Raw genomic sequence first — 20085 nt, 5'->3', positions numbered from 1 at the left:
GACTGTAAACACGAGGTGGCTGGTTCACTGTGTGAATTAATAAAGCATCTAAGTCACAGGTGTCGAACTCTGGGCTTGGAGGGCCGCAGTGGCTGCAGGTTTTCATTCTAACCCTTTTCCTAATCAGTGACCAGGTTTCAATGCTAATTAACTTCTTTTCCCTTCATTTTAATAGTCCTGTTTTTAAGGAGTCAGTCCTCTAAATTGATTCTTTTCTTCATTAAATGGCAGCCAAACAGAAATAAGACGTGAAACGAGCTGACAGGTGACCAGCTAAATTGGGGCTTCAAACTCCAACGAATTTCACTCCAACCAGTTTCTTAATGAGAAGCCAATTCTTGCTGTTAATTAAACCCGTTATTTAATTCCACAGCTTGTTGCTGCTCTCATTCTGCCACAGCAGACATTTCCAAAACTGTTGATTTTCTGTTTTTTCTAAGAACACCGTCAAAATGTTTTGGTGACCTGAGAGGCCAGTCTTACCGAGACCTTCACCTTTCTTTATTTTCAGATGTTGTGTGATGGGCACAGATGAGCTGGTCATGTGGCAGCTTGTTTTGTGTCTCATTATTGTTTGGCTGCTGATTAAGGAAAAAGAAACAACTAAGGGGCCTGAGTCAAGTTAATTAAAACTAAGGCAAAAGAAGTTAATTAGCCAAAAAAACTAGTCAATAATGAAGAAGATGGTAAGAATGAAATCCTGCAGCCATTGCAGCCCTCCAGGACCGGAGTTTGACACCCCAGATCCAGAGGTGGGTAGTAACGAGTTACATTTACTTGAGTAACTTTTTAAAAAAATGGTACTTCTAAGAGTAGTTTTACTGCACCATACTTTTTACTTTTACTTGAGTATAGTTGTGAAGAAGAAACACTACTCTTACTCTGCTACATTGGGCAGCACTCAAATTGTTACTTTTTTCCATTATATACGCTATATTTTTACCAGAGAGAAGTCACCAGTGGATCTACAGCATGATTGTTTCACCAGTCAGATGTAGCAACAATAATCACATGACTCCGTTTCACCAATCAGATGTAGCCATGCAGTCACATGACCACGCACAAACGTCCTGCGTTTGCAGCCTGTGAGAGACCTTTAGACATGTGGGGCTCCTGCTCACTGCTAAGCGGTCACAGCTTCACTGCAAGAACCTTGAGAGCCAACTCTTGCTGAAGCCTAACCATCACTTCACTGAGTGAAGAACAAGCACAGACACAGACAGTCATGGTAAAGTGAGACTTCCTGTATGTGCACAAGCTGCCTTGTTCTAATGTTATTTTCTATCAGCTGTGCTATTTGGAGGGCAAGTGTGTGATGATGCCGGTCCCCTACAGACTCTTTTCTTTGATTCCCCCTTTTTTTTTTTTTGTGCCGACCCGTATATATACACTCCCGTCTCCGTGGAAATCCTGCTGGATATCTATACTGATATGGGGGCTGAATTTAAAGACACCCCGAAAATCAAAGTGAAAAAATGATGCGACAGGCTAGTCCATTTAACCGAAATTTCATTGCAGCAACTCAAAATCGTACTCAGTAGTTTGTATGGCCCCCACGTGCTTGTATGCATGTCTGACAACGTCGAAGCATGCTCCTAATGAGATGATGGATGGTGTCCTGGGGGTTCTCCTCCCACATCTGGACCAGGGCATCACTGAGCTCCTGGACAGTCTGAGGTGTAACCTGGCGGCGTTGGATGGACTGAAACATAATGTCCCAGAGGTGTTCTGTTAGATTTAGGTCAGGCGAGCGTGGGGGGCCAGTCAATGGTATCAATTCCTTCCTTCAGGAACTGCCTGCATTCTCTCGCCACATGAGGCTGGATATTATTGTGCACCAGGAGGAACCCAGGACCCACTGCACCAGCACAGTGTCTGACAATGGGTCCAAGGATTTCATCCCAATATCTAATGGCAGTCAAGGTGCTGTTGTCTAGCCTGTAGTGGTCCGTGCGTCCCTCCATGGATATGCCTCCCCAGATCACCACTGACCCACCACCAAACCGGTCATGCTGAACGATGTTACAGGTAGCATAACGTTCTCCACGGCTTCTCCAGACCCTTTCAAGTCGGTCACATGTGCTCAGGGTGAACCTGCTCTAGTCTGTGAAAAGCACAGGGTGCCAGTGGTGGACCTGCCAATTCTGGTATTCTATGGCAAATGCCAATCGAGCTCCGCAGTGCTGGGCAGTGAGTGCAGGGCCCACTAGAGGATGTCAGATCCTCAGGCCACCCTCATGAAGTCTATTTCTGATTATTTGGTCAGAGACATTCACACCAGTGGCCTGTTGGAGGTCATTTTGTGCTCATCTCGTTCCTCCTTGCCCAAAGGAGCAGATACCTGGTTATGCTGATGGGTTAAGGACCTTCTATGGCCCTGTCCAGCTCTCCTAGAGTAACTGCCTGTCTCCTGGAATCTCCTCCATGCCCTTGAGACTGTACTGGGAGACGCAACAAACCTTCTGGCAATGGCACATATTGATGTGCCATCCTGGAGAAGTTGGACTACTTGTGTAATCTCTGTAAGGTCCAGGTATCGTCTCATGCTACCAGTAGGGACACTGACCATAGCCAAATGCAAAACTAGTGAAAAAAACAGTCAGAAAAGATGAGGAGGGAAAAATGTCAGTGGCCTCCACCTGTTAAACCATTCCTGTTTTGGGGGTCATCTCATTGTTGTCCCTCTAGTGCACCTGGTGTTAATTTCATTAACACCAAAGCAGCTGAAACTGATTACCAACCACCTCTGCTACTTAACTGACAATATCAATAGCCCAGAAATTTCATTGACTTGATGCTATACTCTGATTAAAAAGTGTTCCTTTAATTTTTTGAAGCAGTATATATTTATTATTTAAGAAGAATTTGATGTCCATCTGTTTTCATAATTTGTTTGTTACATTACAGGGCTGATTAAAGACAGGGTTATCCTAGCAGCATCAGATACATATTGGCGTATCAGCTCTAGATGTAAACCTAAATGTATTTTTTTTTACATTTTTTTTCTGCTCCTCTTTAACTTCACCAATATCAGAAAGGAGCTTGTTCTTGTTTTCTTGGAAACTCAGTTGCAGGGAGTCCCTCATGGTGATAAGTTGCTTGGAAATAGATTTCTTCATATCTTCAAAGAAAGAAGCCATGACTGTATTTTTGCAGGTATTTGACTCCGTGTGCAGCATTTTCTATGTCGGACTGCATTTTGCATAGAATGACATCAGTGCCTAAAGAGTTGAAAGTGTTAAATCTGATCATTCTTTGTCGGTGCTGGTAGGAATGAAATTATGAAAATAGGGTAAAAGCAAGGAGCCTAAGAGGGCAAGCTTAGCAAGTAACCATTCCCACCAAACACAAATGTATGTCTTGGGATACATGAATTACTAAATCTTAAGCAGTATGTTTAAGTAGTAAAACATCAAGTAATACCACTACTAGGGGGCTCCGCCCCCTGCTCGCTTCGCTCGCCAACCCCTGGTGTTGGGAATGACAAAGAGCGTGATGTATGAATGAGATATAGAACAGTGTGACGGTGTAGATGATGCAAATAGAAAGCAAACAATAAAGTGTGTGGCACAGTGTAAAGGTTTATTTGAAAATTTCTTTGTACACGCCGTTTAAGTGTAAAAGGTAATTCCAGCTCAGAACTTGTAAGGTCATTTAAGATGGTTATTGTTGTGATCAGAGTCAAGTTTGTCAGAGCTTAGAAAGAGTTGTGTCTTTCCAGGAAGTAATGGAATGACTTGGGTATTTATGTTTTCCACATTAATATTTTTTGGACATAATATAGTGCGTTGTGTTAAAAGGGGCATTTGGTCTAATGAGATTGCTGTTGCAAATCTCTCTGTAACTAAGTCGTCGCAGATAAAGGCTTGAGGAATTGTAATAATATGTGGGTGAAGTCCATCTGTATTCGTGAGTGTACCATCTCTCAGTTGTAATAAGCAATTGTTATGATCTGGTTCTGGACATCGTATCTTTTTTACTAACTGTACCTTTTGAAAGCAATGCCAATTGTCTGCGTATTTTAAGGTGCACTGAACAATAGCTGAGTGCATGGTATCTGGAAGAATAGCTAATCACTGTCTAAAATCTCCTCCTCATAAAAGTACCTTTCCTCCAAATCGAATATTATTATTCATAAACGTTTGTTCATGCCATTGAACATTCATCAATAAACATTTTTTCAAGACGGATGTCACGTGCAGTGCCACTGTTAATGTTCATAGTGGATTCCGATTTGTAGGATCTAATGTAGTTGATAAAGATTTCACTTTCAGGTACATCGTCAGTTATAAGCTTCTGTAGATATTCAGTATATGAATGTAAAGAAGGCAGTCTAATTTGACCCTTTTGACAACAACGTGTAAATGTATAACTTGTATTGCCAGTTGTTTCTTCAGGGAAGTGAACTGAATGACAATGATTGCAAATGACATTCATTAATCCGAATGAATTTTCCTGGTGTATGTTTTGCTTGTGCCGTTTGAGAGGCGCGTTGTTGCATGTGTAGTATTTGGGACGTGTTGTTTTGGAGCTGTAATCGATTTGCCTGTGCTGTGTGAGAAGCCCGTTGTAGCCTTCGCTGCCATTAACGTATGTCTGAGACGGGAGGTGTTTCGTTTTGAATCCGTGCCTGTTGCGATGCAGCACTTTGATTGATAGTTTGCGTCATGTGGATCTAGGATGTAGATTTGTGCATATTAAATGAAGTATTGTAGGATCTAATGCAGTTCATAAAGTTTTTACTTTTAGGTACATCGTTAGTTAGAAGCTTTAGTTGAGCTTTGCGTTTTTGGAGTCGAGTCATTTTTTCTTTTAGAAATATGGATAAGTAATAAGGAGTATTGCACTCACTGTTAATATGGAGCCTTTTCTGCGGTTGAACGGTTAATAGTGCCTTATTGTAATGAGATCCACCTATGCTGCATAGCCGTCTATTTTGTTGTTTCTTTCGTGTTCGTGTGTTTGTTCCTGTTATCCTTTCCTTTTCGTTTTGTACCCGTGACCGTGTATTCATGACTTGTTTCTTTCTCAGCATGCGAAATATGGATAAGTAATAAGGAGGATCGCAGTCACTGTTAATATGTTTCCTTTTCTGCAGTTGAACGGTTAATAGTGCTTTATTGTAAGGAGATCCACCAATGCTGACACCTATGCTGTCTAGTGTGAAGGTGTTGATGTTCACTTTAGAATATGTGGCTTTGGGTGTCACTTCTTATGGATGTGTGTGTGTGTGTGTGTGTGTGTGTGTGTGTGTGTGTGTGTGTGTGGTGGGGGGGGGGGTGTTGAGGATTGTTGTCGCGCGAGCGTCTTCTTTCTTTTTGTGTTCCTGTGTCTTGTTGAATCCTCCTGTTTGTGTGTGTCCCGTCCCTTGCTTGTAGGGTCTGTGGGGTGGTTTTGTGTTCTTTTTTTTGTGTTCCATGGGCTTGTTGAATCCCCCTCTTGGTGTGTGTCCCGTCCGGTGCCTGTAGGGGGGGGGGTGCCTTGCTGTTGTGCGCGAGCCTCTTTTTTTTTTTTTTTTTTTTTTTTGGGTCTAGTTTCGTGTGCAATATGTTTCGTACCTGCGTTTCCTCATTTCTCCATTTTTCCTGTGCTCACTCCTTTTTTCTGTGGTCTTGTCCGACTCTCGCGGCCCCTCATCCGCCTCTCTCGCCCTCTTTTGTCCGCCTTTCTCGGCTCCTCAGCCGACTCTCGCGGACTCTTTTTGCGCCTGCGCAGTACGTCTTTTTGCAGCTACGGCCCATTGCCGGATGTGCCTGCGTCCATCATCCGGTTTAGCATTCTCGGTTAGTAATATGGATTTCATGTTTTTATATTTAAATTAATCAAGAAACCTCCCAAACTCACCCAAATTAATCAAGAAACCTCCCAAACTCACCCAAAGAAAACTGCCTAAAATAAGCAAACATTATTTATTTAATTGATTAAATCAAACCAACAAAGACAAGGCTTAAAGGATCATTAAATAAATACAGCTATAAATCAAGAAATAACAAATACTCACTCAATTACATAGTTAGGCAAAATTAATGGAGGATAAGTCAAAAGGTACTAAAGACAAAAATAAGAATTAAAAAGAGCCAAAACAGAAGAACAAGGGTCAGAAGCAGAAGAAACCAAACTTAAAAGATCTGAGAGAGATGGGCACAATACAGTAAACCCTCGTTTATCACGGTTAATCCGTTCCAGACTCTACCGCGATAAATGAATTTTCGCGAAGTAGGATTCTTTATTTATAAATCGAATATTTTCGCAGTTAGAGTATAGAAAACCTGTTTACGACCTTCTAAATACGTTTTTTAACATTATTAGAGCCCTCTAGACATAAAATAATTACCCAATATATTAGACAAAATAAGAGAAAATAAGACATATTAGACGTTACAAATATCATATTATTATTATTGTACTGTACATTTAATTACACACACACACACAGTTCTTACACACAACCACTAACCTATGAAGGCACGAGCTCAGTAGGAGAGTCTTCAGGTTGTAAGCTGGAGCGCTGATCGCACCCTCAGAGGACACAGACGCCCCTGGGAAAACTCCTGAAACAGCTGACAGTCTACCTTTACATTGCTCCTTACCCTTCTTACTTGCGCTATAACGCGCAATAAACCTCTCACGCGGTACTCCGCTTACTTAAAAGTATTGTGCAGCGCCTATCAGCTTTGGAATTGGTTGTTTTGTTTCTCTCTCTCAGACATTCTGTGCTCCTGGCGGAACTGTCATCTCTGACTTGTCATGGAGCACGTTAAAACTTTTGAAAAGAGACAAATGTTTGTTTGCAGTGCTTTAAATAAAGTTCTTTTTTTTCTACAACCTCCTGTGTCTCTGTGCAAATCTGTGACCCAAGCGTGACAAGGTGGTGCTGTATCTTCAGCAGGTGCGTCGTTATCTTCTTCCGCTGAAGGAGTACTAGGAGTATGCAGAGGGTGTCTGGGTGCGCGGCTGAAGAACATCTTGATAGGCAGTTGCTGGCGCTGTCTTCATATGCGTGAGGAGGCTTTTGTAGGGTATTGCCATCTTTGATCATGGCAATATCCAAGAGTTTCACCTTCTCCTGGATGGTAAGCATCTTCCTCTGGCGCTTAGTTTCATTGTCAGAAGGCTTAGAAAAAGCAGCACGTTTAGGAGCCATCGTGGGGCTTAGATAAAAGTTCTCAGAAAGCGCACGTGTAGTGACGTAAGCGTGTATGAGAAAAAATTGCGATACAGTGAAGCCGCGAAAGTCGAAGCGTGATATAGCGAGGGATCACTGTACTCAAATGCATAATGTCTTCAAAACAACGACTGAAACTGCTAAATACAAACTAGAAACAAAACAAAAAGATATTCAGATGAGTCAAGCACCAAAATACAATATAAAATGTATCTGCAAGTACCAAAAAGGGGGCAGGAAAGCATAGCAGCAGTGCTACCTAATGTCACAGGAATGAGCGAGCAGGAGTCTTTTATAGCCCTGTCAGATAGCGGCAGCCATAATGACCACAGCGCCTTAGAAACTTAATCTAGCATAAAGCTCCACCCTGTTAAACCCTAGGTGCTGAGTTAAAAAAAAATTAAATAAATATTATATTCAGTGAAAGGGTTCATCAATTTTCTCTTATAAACATATTAAGTATTGAAAAAAAACCTAAAAACTACACTAGACTTAAGAAAGTATATGTGCATTTCTAAATATTGAAAATCAAACCAAATAGCCTAGAGTAACCACAGGACAGTTTGGATTGTTATTGGCACCAGATGATAAAATGTAATCAAAATAATGGTGCTAGGTTTAGTTTCAACTTTGCTTTCCTCTTTGACTCTTGAATCTCATCTTGTCCTTCTGTTCCTGGTTGTCAGTTATTATCGATCTCCTGGTTTAGAACTCTCCCTGTCCTGGCAGGATCTAATCAATAACATTTTAGAATAAGATTTTAAAGCACTGAGGAAGCAGATTCTCTCCCCATTTTCTTTTTCTTCTCCATTTATCTTTATTCACTTATTAATTAATCTATTTACTTATTTTTACTAGCTTTAAGTTTTACTCTGCTGGCCATGCTGTCTTTCTCGGGGGTGGGGTTGATTTGTTTTCAATCATATTTTTGTAAAAATTGATCTATTTGTATGGAATGTTGTGTGATTACAATAAAATCAATAAAATGATTATAATAATAATAATAATAATAATAAAAAAAGAACTCTGCCTGTCTTGACTTTCAAACTACATTTTTCATCCCCTGGTCTTGTTTTTTTTCTCACAATAATCCTTTGTCACTTTTGTGTACTTTAAAAGTTGGAAACTAACAAAAAATCGAATACACATAAAGTTTTTTTTAGAGAATCTTAATTCTCAGATAACCTTGAGCCTTATTTATTAAACATTGTGCAATTTTAAATACGAAAATCTGCATACACCAGAAAACAGAAAAATGCATACACCATAACAAAAAATCAAATTTATAAAACCTGGCATATACACATTTTTATGCACTTTACTGTTTATAAATTACAAACATCTTGTAAATAATGAGCAAACTCCAGTGTTCACTTCACCTCGAGTTCAGAGAAATCATGGAAGTGTTTGTGAATATCGCCAAACTTGGTGAAATGCATTGATGTCAATGGCGACAGACTAACTGAACTAGATTTGACTGGATTATAATAGTGCAATCATCTTTAAAGTGTCCCTAAGGGCTCAAGAAACTACTAGTAACTATACTGGACCAATATTGTGGCCCAAAAGGTGACCATGAACTGTCTGGCAACAGTGCCAACCACTGTACCACCATGCCTCCGTTTAGATCAAAGAAGAAAGAACACAGTGAGAGATGCGCAAATGTATATTTTATGAAAACAAAGCGGTAATGCTGAAATTGTAGTCAACAGTCAGAAAAATACATAGATAATTTTATATTGATTTATGTGAGAAAGTTTAGCTTTGTGTGCATGCATCAACAGAAGTCTTATGTTGATGTATGTGAGAAACTATTGCTGAGTTTTTTGGAAAAATATTCATCCCTAGGAGAAGAGGAAAAAAACAACCCTGAAAGAGTTAAAAGCAGAAAATTCAAAGAGGCGTGTTATGATTGAAGCTGCTGGCTCATTCTGTTTTTTGAAGTCACGCTGAAGGCTCTCCAAACTGTCTGTGCTGAAGCTTTGCACTTTTTCTTCTACCAAAAAGATAATAATGTCTTGTGAATAGTGTTAAGTTTTCATTATTATTATTATTATTAGAGACTCCTGTGTTTTGGTGGGGTCAGGCTCTTTCAAGGCTTGTTTTCATTCTCCACATCGCTAATTACTCATGCATAGGGCATGCACCTCCTTCTCTTATACAGTATTGATGTGGAACTCGAAGATCGACCTGCACGTTTTGCGACAAGCAGAGATAACTCGTTATTTATGGTGTATAGGTTTCATAAAAATAAAATTTGGGAACCTGCATTATTGAGTTACCCGTTAAGCTCCTTAAATTGAGTTCACCTACTATACACAGTATTAATGTGCCTTTATGGCTTTACATTTTATAGCATTTGTTTTTATTGAAAATGTAAAAAACTAGTATGACTACTGATGCTATAGTAGTACACCACCTGCCTTAGCACCTTTGGTTTCCATGCCTTTATTTGGTGACCAAAGTGCGAATGTCAGCAACAGGCACAAATATTTTGAATGGTACTGCTTCTGTAAACACTGTTAGCTCCAGCTGCACCATGTCTGAAATAAAATAAAAAAAGGCCAGATGTCTGAAGACAAAGAGGATTGCAGTCACTGGCAGAGTGTGAAGGAGGACGAAGCACATCTATGCTCTCTGATTTCGATCTGCAAATGGTATCTGTAATTGGAAATGCATTTTTATGAAGCATTATGCCAGAGAAGTCCTGACGATTGCCAGTCTCATCTCAGCTCACAGATAACTTGCATATTAACAGAATGTAACTGCTTATGGTTAACAAAAGCAGCTTTATTCTCGCTAGTTGCCTTTATTGCAATATGGGTGCAATAAAGTGCTCTGATTACATTAGAAAAACTGGACGCTGGTGCACATTGCCTTTTTATGTTATGTAACACTGGCGGACAGCCGGGGCCTTTACCTGGCCGAGATGCCCTGATTATGGAAGGACTTGAAGAGTGAGTATTTTCAAGACCGTTTCTCCCCCAGACTGACAAAGGGCAGCCCCCTTGGTTTCCAGCGGGACTTCAGGTCATGAGTATAGGCCGCTGCCAGGGAGAGCATGGACATTTGCAGGGCTCTATTTGGCAGCACTTCTGGGTTGTTGGGCCTCTGAAGTCCTATAAAAAAAGGCCAGTTGCCAGAAGTCAGCGGCCTGAGTCGGGAGGCGGAAGGACTGGAGGCAAAGGGACTATGTTGGTGCTTACCTTATGTGCTGTGGAAGGCAAACTACTGTATGTAAATAAACTGAGTGCCATGTGGCAAAATTGTGCTCTGCCTTGTCTGTATAAAATATACATTGTTATATGTATATGCACCTATACCATATGAAAACTAGATGTAGCACTTTGTCAGTTGGTTAATGGCTTCCAGCACAGGACGAAAAGAAGCTTGGCTGAAAGATTTCTGACAGGTCGGCCAGTTCCCTGAGAAGTGACAACAGGCAGTCTAAACAAAAAAGTTATCCAGTGCAAATATGAAGCATTGGTCCTCCTAAAATGGAACTAAAATACAATTTGTACATCATATTCATTACATTTGATCGACATGTTTGTCATGTCAACACACATTATAACAGCAGCTCACTGATATGAATTATTATGCATGCAAGTTGTCATTTATAGCTGGCTTGCCCTACATTTCCCTACTTGATCAAGGATGTTGTCGTTTCCCAGTTTCTCTGAAATGCTGTGTACCTATGGGTCAGAGGTGCCATAAATAAATGCGCGTTCCTCCGTCAAGTTTACTTTTATAAATCCAATTGTTTGCGTGGAAAATTGCATACGCACATTTTCAGCCTTCTTTTATATGTACACAAAAATCCCCAGGAAATGCCTTTTGGTCGTTTCACATAGCACCTCTCTGGCAACTATATTTAAAAATGGCAGGAAAACAAAACTGCATTAGAAAAGATATGAATTATTTTCAGCTACAATAAAGCATGTTTAAAACCAAAAATAAATGCCAGAAATTAATTCTGCAACCCCAAAAAAACAAACAAATGTCTAAAATATCAGGTTTGCAACAATAGTGAAAAAAATGCAATCAATAACCAACTTAAAACAAATTTGAACAGTCATATTTAAAAAAAATAAAATTTAGGAAAAAAATTAAGAAATGTCTCTTAAAATTAAACAGATTAGATTGACCACAGTCATTTCTTAAGCACAATACCTAAAAATATCATTAACTTTCATATTGAAGTGAATATTATCAATTAGCACAATATATTCTTATACTCAAAATTAATTCATTGTAAACCAAAATATGATAATTTTTCAACAGTTCATTTGTAAAAGACTAGATATGAGTACATTATGATGTATCCAGGTTCTTTTGTAGGATTAGGGTCCGTGCCATTGTACCACCCAAAGTAAAGAATAATGTTATCTCCCATCATGTCAACCTGCAAGAGCAAACAAAATGAATATAAATTACACAAACAAAAAATGTGAATGTTGAAAGCAAGTTAGAAAGCAAATACATTAATAATTTATTATAAATACAGTATAAATCACTTGATTCCAAAATATAGCCTTGCAATGGTGTTATCAAATGTATCATTTGGGTCATTTCATCTCACACTATTAATTACTGAGTTTAAGGTTGCCCAAATGGGCCCTAAATAAGAGAATGAGATTTGCAAGTAGAGTTACTAATGTGGAAAGAAAGGCACTGCCATTGAACATTTACAGTACTTCTATAAATTTGCTGGGTGCCTCAGATGTGATCTTCCTAAGGAAATCTTAGAGAGAGAGAGAGTGATATCCTATGAAGATGATGACACTATTCCTTCCAAACATCAGACAGTAGGCAATCCAGTGTATGATATATATATATATGTGGCACACTGCCTAAGATAGACAGATAAATAAATAAGAGAGGCCATGGAGTGGCAGCAAGAAGTCAGAAACTAAACCACAAAAATGTTGAAATATACATGCAATGCTGAGGAGGCATAAATTCAGTTCAGTTCAATTTGTTTTTATATTGAGCTCCTCAGTCAGTGCAGACTCATAGAACTATAATAAGTTTAGAGGTGAAAAACAATTGACAAACTTTTTAAATTACATGAAAATACCGAATAATTTAAGCCAACACTAAAACAAAAAAATATGAAAGTGATAGATATACTAGTATCCTAACAATGCTGGAAATGCTCAATAATGGAATCTTTGACATATACCCAGTTGACTATCGAGGGGAGGAAAACAAAAACTCTAGTCAATAGAATCCTTAGCTGAAATAAACTTCTGGGGGGGGGGGGGGGGGGGTCCATGGTTGGTTCACAAAGATATAGTCATAGTTCTGAAGACCAAGTCCAAGTGGCTACCTACTACCTCCTGAATAATTTATATTATTGCATACGTTTATCGTATCACAAGTTTTTATTTAAGTACTGCATATCGAAGGCCGCTGCACTTGTAGTGACTGACAGCAAGACTGTCTCTCTTGTGTTTTGTTAAAATGTTCTTTCTTTAAATTTGTTTATCCTTTCCTTGTCTTTACTGAGAGTTAATTCTGATTCTAATGCTGTTGCTGGGAGATAAACAAATTCAAAATGTTTACTCCTATCTTTAATTTTTGAATGTGTTTACTTGGGGGTCTTCACGCTACTCTTTCTAATCAGAATGCAGCAAAGAGTACCTGATTCAGTGGAACTTACCTGAACACACATATCTACCACCCGATTTCTAAGTGAATCTTAGTGATATTTTTAGTAAAGTAACTTCTTATAATAAACCCACTATTAGAAATGAAAAAAAAAACTGTGAAAAGAGGAGGTATTTGAGATAGACTGGACATCTTTGAAGAGTGTGAGCTCTCTTGATGACTCTTATAATGGGAAATGTTCAGTCCCTCCGTAATAAAGTGGATAAACTTCAACACTCTTTCAATTCAATTGCAGAGATGTGTGCGTTATGGCATTTACATAGACATGGCAGAATGAAGAAGATTCAGACAATCCCTTGATGTTCAATGAATTCAATGGACTAGTTAGTTTGGGTAGAGACTCTGCTGCCACTGGTAAGTCACCCAGCAGTGGCATCTGCCTTTATATAAATACCAGTAACGGCGCACTGAATGATAACGTTAAGTGAATGCTCTTGACTTGAGCATTCATAGTTTTCATACTCTTTCTCTGTCTCTGTTTAGCATTCATTTGCTCAGAGGTTGATGCGCTTGATGCTTCCTGAGCAGCTCTTCTTTTCTCCACCCTAGCGTCCTGCTTCTTCTCTTCTTTCATCTGCATCTTTTTGCATTAAAACTGATTAAGTTAGTGTTTGTGTTGCAATTACTTAGTATGTTTTCCTTAATTTTTCACTTAAGCTGGCACTTAAATCTTCAATCTGCCTCAAGAATGATTTAATATATGAAGAGATAGGGGAAGTGATGGCGAAGGTGGTAGGGATGAGAACGACGCCTGTACGCATGCGCTGCACGGCCACCCTGCTGGCTGCTGCTGAGAGTTGATTCTACAATGAAATAAAATAAAAATAACGAGGAATAACCTTGGAGGTACATCATCACCCTGAAAGCGGATAGTAGATGTCACGTAGTATACGTGTACCAAATTTCAGGTCAATTGTTCAAACGGTTTGCGAGCAACAGGTGATTTAAAATCCTGGACAGACAAACGTACAGCCATGGTACTATATTATATAAGATGGTTAGAGATAAAGTGTGCACGAAGGATGTGGAGCTTCTCTCTGTCTCTTTGCACCCCATTTATTTGCCCAGAAAGATTTTGCAAATTTTCATTACGATTGTCAATACTCACTTGAGAGTGGTGGTGAGTGGAGTCATTAACATCATCTCCAGAGTGATGCAGAGGCCTGAATCACTTTCTCCCAAATCTCCTAATTCAGCTTAGGCGGTTTTGACTAGTATTCACTGAAGAACATACTCTATACGTTTTACCAGCATGTCACTTACCCAACACATTACAATGCAGTGCCTGACCAGTATTATGGGAATATTAAAAACGCTTATGAATAGAGAGCCCTTTTTGGGTTTATCTGATCATAACTGTGTCCAACTTACTCCTATCTGTAAACCAGTCCTTTAAAGGGAGAAATCAGATATTAGACAGATAAAAATCTGGGAGAAGGAGTATATTGAGTTATGATGATCTGGGTTAGATTCACACTCCCTGGTTACTTCTCAACCTGGAACTGTTGATAGTTGTAAACTGAAATGAGCCTGGCAAATGGGAACACACACAGTCAGCAAGGAGTTGGTGCAAAAGTGCCAAGTGGTTTTATTAAAATCCAACAAGCAGATAGCATCCAAAGTGCAGTGCATAGAAATTTTCAATAAATAAACCATAAAATCCAGGTTTAAAACAAAAAATAAATAATTCCATTAAAATGAGGTTAATACCCCAGGCAGGTTTCTCAAGTTAACCATCATTCGCTCCAAAGCCTCTTCCTAAAATCTGCTGTATGAGGAGATGCCCACCGACATTGGCAGTCATCCACTGAATCCCAGGTTCAGGGACCTACTGCCAATCCGTTGGTGTCCACGCCAAACCCAAATTACATCTCCCTCAGCCAGTCCGTTGGTGTCCTTAAGGGAGATGCTATACATCTACTTGCCTTCGTTGCTCTAAGAAGCGCCCCTTCTCCAGCCCTGTAGTCAAGCCTGCTGCTAGCTTCCTTGGGACATACTTCTAACTACCTACCTCCTTTCCTCACAAATTGTCTCACCATCCTGCCTCTTTCACCTCCATTCTCTCTTTTTCTGCTTGATCTGATCTCCCTTTCTCAAATGCTGTCCTTAATCCACTCTAAGGTGTGAATGAGGCACCTGACTAACCCGCTCGCATTTGCTTGTGAATTTGCAATCAGCCAAGCATGCCACCTTCACCTGATCTGGACATTTGCCGATTCTGGTAGGCTTTAGTGGCATACCTGGCCAGTTAAGGCAGCATAATGAGCAGACTTTCAGTTGTGCCTTCCCCCAGTTGAATTCCAAAGTAAGTGACTCAACTCTTTATACTAGGGCTGGTCTGTACTTCATTTGATAACAAAGGTGTAACTGACATCTCTCCAAGGCCCTTCTGCAAAGTTCTCGAGTCAGAAGGCACACAATGGACTCACACAAGAACAAAGACCTTTAAGTCAAGGACTGACAACTGGGATGGACAGAATAACTCATCTATGAGCAGGGTCTGTAACTGGAAGTGACTTTAATCCAATCATGACAGGTTCCACCTTTCTTAAAAACTAGCTCCACACACACTTCCAGGGGCACTCAGTCTGACACTCTCACTGAACTCCCAGGATAATTCTGTGGGCACTCTAAGGAAACTCTATTGGGAGCACTCTGTTCTCACACTCCTTAAATGAGCTTCTAATATCTCTCTCTGAAGCTAAAAGCCGAATTTTGTTGACCAGAAAGCTGCCAAGTCAAAGCTGTGTGCCAGTAATCTGAAAAGGCTAAGAAGTAACCATGAAGGGAACTCCATCACCTAAACTTTTGTGCTAAAAAGAGCAATGCTCTTCCCTATGAAATTATAGACAATACAGCAGAAAGCAAGCAAGGAGGCAGCATCACAGAACACCACAAATGAAGGATCATGCAGCAAAGAGAAAGTGTGCACTCCAATGCAAGAAGAATCCTCTACTTGAACCCAGAGCAGCAACAAAGCAACAATTCCACACAACACCGAACATCATCTTTAAAGACTTTGCATTGTGAAATGATTTGTCTGTGTCAATATAAATTAGAACACCAAATAACCTGTAAACAGCCAGTCCTTCTGTGTTATATGTTTGCCTGTCTAGTCTGCTTGCTTGCAGTTATCTATGATCCTGTTTATCAATAAATTGCATTCTTTTCTTTCTTAAAACAAGTGTGTTTCAGTTACCTGGACAGAAGTCTAAAGGCTGAAGACCCACTTCCTACAACAGAGAAAGGTAAGGAAAATAAAGTAGGAGCCTTGCCGAATTATTTGATTAATTACCAGTATTACCAAAGGCAAGACCAGTAACTAATTAAATCTCTCCTCTTTCCCCTATTATTGTGACTCTCCCTAGGTGGGCAAGTAAAAATTCATTTTCCTTTCCTATAAGACTCAGGACTTGAATCAGAAGTCAGCCCTTCTTTGCCCAGAATGTCATCAGAAGGATCCTTCAACAAACTAAAATAGAAAAACAAAACTAAGGCCCAGATAGTATAAGTGGACATTTGATTCACTCCTGTGTACAACAACTCTCTCCAATATTAAACTCTTTATCTGAGCTGTCTCCTGATTTAGAGCAGGTGCCCAGACTCTGAAAGCAATGTTTTTCCAGTAGCACAAATTTCACACCCCAAAGCATTAAGTGACTTCTGACCAGTGCCCATGTCATCTCATATCAGGAGATCATTTTAAAGGTTAATTAAGAGACAACTACTTAAAAACATGCAGGGTTATCTGGACCTTTAACAAATTGCTTAGAGAACAAAGGAAGGAGTGGAGGATGCATAGCAACACTTCTGAATTTACTGGATGAACTCTTGGAAGGAGAAAAAAAAACATTCAAGATTGCTGTTTATAGATTTCTTGTCAGCTTTTAATACAATCCAGACTCACATTTTAGTTGACAGACTAATTGATCAGTTCTGTTTGGACCCTAACTTAGTGGGGTGGATTCTGGACTTTTTAAATCAATAGAACAAAACTATTAATGTCTATAGGATTCTCAAGACTACTGTTTGTTTCCTCTTATACACAAATGACTGCAGGAGCTCACACAACGGCAGACATATCCTGAAATTTGCAGACAACTCTTGTTATTGCAAGTCTCCTACAAGATACAGAGGACAACCATAGAGACCTGTTTTTGATAAATTTGTTCAATGGTGCGATTGTTCCTTTTTACAGCTAAATTTCTCTAAGACAAAGGGCATTATTGTAGACTTCACGTGTTCCCCTCCTCTCACTCTCCCAGCACTAACTAAAGGGGAGATAGTGGACATGGTGGAGCACTAAAAATATCTTGGGACAATCATTGACAACAAGCTAAACTTTGATCTTAACATGGAACAAATTTGTACGAAGGGGCAGGCACTGCTTTTCTATCTTAGGAAACTAATTGTTTTAAAGTAGACAAAACCATAATAACACTTTTTTATACTGTCTTTTATTGAATCTGTTTGCCAACAGACTCCTCAACATTAAAAACATAAACTACTTTAACAACATTGTAAAATTTATCAGTAAAATTATTGGTCTGCAGCAGCTTTCTGTTACTGAGCTGCATCACAAACAGGTTAGTATTCTATCAGACAGATGCCATCCTCTTTTTCCTAAATTTCAATTGTTGCCATCAGGCTACATATTTAGACTTCCAAAGATAAACAGCAACAGATTTAAGAACTGTTTTTATTCCCAGACCTATAATAATTTTTTATTTTGTCACTTGTGTGGATGCTGCTGAATGCTAAATTGTATTCTGTGTACTGTTAAAGGTAGTTATTCTTCTTTGTACTTATATTGGGTGTGTGCACTTATGTTAACTTTGGTTTTCAGTTGTTGTGTCTTGGGCGATTTTCTTGTATCTACGTAGCAGGGCCTTATGTTTTGTGTTTCCTTCTGCAAAAGTAAAAGTATCCTTAACCTCAATTAAGTTTGCATTTGGCATTCTAATAAGAAAACAAAAATACTTTCATTCTTTACTTCATTCCTGGGATTTCAAGATTCCCACTGTCTCTGCTATCTTTCCATGAACAGGAAAACAGCTTCAAAGTATAGAAATAGTGTCAGCACGATAACAAGAAGAGAAACAGAATCTTGAAGCATCATTAACAGTCAATTGCAATGCTGTCATTTTTGTATAAATGACTAACAAGCAGCTATGCAAGGATAAAGCAGTGAGTTTTCAGTCTGGATTTAAAAGCTGACACTGAAGGGGAATTTCTAATACAAGCACAGGCAAATCATTCCACTGCTTCGGGACCCTGTAACTAAAAACTTGACCTCCTTGAGATTGTAATGTGTGCTCTGGGTTATATGTAATGATAAGATGAATAAGTAGAGTCTGGGTCATTTAAAGCTTTATATATAAAAATAACTAATATTTTTTAAATCAGGTCGTTCTATTTCTTGCAATGATTCTTTGTGATGCCCCATGCAATGGCACCTTTGCTTAGTTTCAGACTCTAGGTATTTGAAGTCGTAACCGAGTGACCAGGGGATGAGATAATTGATATACAGACAAAAATAACCATTCAAAAACAGATTTTCTGGTTTATTACAAATGTGCCAAAACTATTTACACAGCAGCATCTTGCAAAAATACATATAGTTCACTGCAAAAACATTAAGAAAAAGAAGAAAAATAATTGCAAGTGCCATTTACAATACTACAGTGGTTCCAAATAAATAAGTGATGAGAAAAATAATAAAGACAGAAGATTCTTCTTCCTCCTTCTACTAACACAGTTAATGCATAACAGACAGAAAATTTAAAAAAATCAAGCACAAAGACAATAACAAGAAATATGAATACCCACAACAACAGATTACCTCCACCAAAGTTATGTACAGTCAAAAATACATTTGTTATGACTAATATATACAAAATTAAGCATCTTTTGTATTTTACCACCTGCAACAAACGCTAATAAAGAATTTACTTTATTTCACAAATCCAAGACACTGTTCCATTACAAGGCTGATATCGGATATTGGTACCATAAATAATATGGCAGTTGCCTTCACAAATAAGTACAAAATGCCATCCACCACAAAACGATGATGTGCAAAAGTTATTTTCATTACATAAAAAATAATCAACAATGAGATAAACAGTCTAGGACTGGGGTTGCCCTACTTCCTTAATTCAAGGCCCTCCAAAATGTTGTACCATCTGGTCAGGGAGCCCCGTTAATATAAAGCCAATGCTTTAAAACAAAGTATGATCTTGGGTCTCTTTTTCTGATAACTTTAAAAGACTTTTAAAGCATATGTGATTAAATGTCATGTAATAACTTTAGTTCAGGGTACTCAGTTTTTTTTTTTGTGGGCATACCACCTACAGGAATTGAAATTAATTATTTTTAATGTCAAAGCAGTGATGTAGTTTGATGCAGTAAGGAATGAAAATTAGAAAGATGAAAATTCCATACTTTTTATATTAGAAGATTAGAACATTAGAACAATCTAGATGAGAACATGCAATTCAGCCCAACAAAGTTCACTGTTCTTATCCATTTAATTCTTCTAAAATAACATCAAGTTTAGTTTTGAAAGTCCTTAAAGTCCTACTGTCTATCACACTACCTGGTAGCTTATTCCATGTGTCTATAGCTCTCTGTGTAAAGAACAACTTCCTAATGTGTTTGTGAACTGTACCCTTAACAAGTTTCCAACTGTGTCCCCGTGTTCTTGATGAACTCATTTTAAACTAACAGTCTTGATCCAGTGTACTAATTCCCTTCATAATTTTAAACTGAAAAGGTTTAGCTCTTTTAATCTTTCCTCATAATTCATCCCCTGTAGCCCTGGAATCAGCCTAGTCGCTCTTCTCTGGACTTTTTCTAGCACTGCTATGTCCTTTTTGTAGCCTAGAGACCAAAGCTGTATACAGTACTCCAGATATGGCCTCACCAGTATGTCATAAACCTTGAGCATAACCTCCATGGACTTGTACTCTACACAATGTGCTACATATCCTAACATTCTGTTAGCTTCCTTAATGGTTTATGAACACTGTTAGGCCATTGACAGTGTTGAGTCCACCACTCCTAAATCCATCTCTTAAGGTATGCATTCAATTTTCAGACTTCCCATTGTGTATTCAAACCTAAAATTTTTAATTCCCTCATTCAATACTTTACATTTTCTGATGCAAAATTTCATCTACCACAAATCTGCCAAAGCCTATATGCTGTCCAAGTCCCTCTGTAATAATTCAACTGATTCTAGATTA

General features: G+C 38.8%; 1 protein-coding gene across 1 annotated transcript in view; it reads right to left on the bottom strand.

Moving 5' to 3' along the window:
* Positions 1 to 11435: 11435 nt before the first annotated feature.
* The window catches only part of si:dkey-256h2.1 (uncharacterized protein LOC337520 homolog), a 316260-nt gene continuing 307610 nt past the window's right edge, over positions 11436 to 20085 (bottom strand). Inside the window, exon 12 of the mRNA XM_028817047.2 lies at positions 11436 to 11570. Coding sequence (XP_028672880.1) covers positions 11451 to 11570 — 120 coding nt within the window. The 3' untranslated portion in view covers positions 11436 to 11450. The remainder of the gene's footprint in view (positions 11571 to 20085) is intronic.

Source organism: Erpetoichthys calabaricus, chromosome 13 (assembly GCF_900747795.2).
Source record: "Erpetoichthys calabaricus chromosome 13, fErpCal1.3, whole genome shotgun sequence".
Classification (NCBI taxonomy): domain Eukaryota; kingdom Metazoa; phylum Chordata; class Cladistia; order Polypteriformes; family Polypteridae; genus Erpetoichthys; species Erpetoichthys calabaricus.
This window is presented reverse-complemented; position numbering and strand designations above follow the sequence as displayed.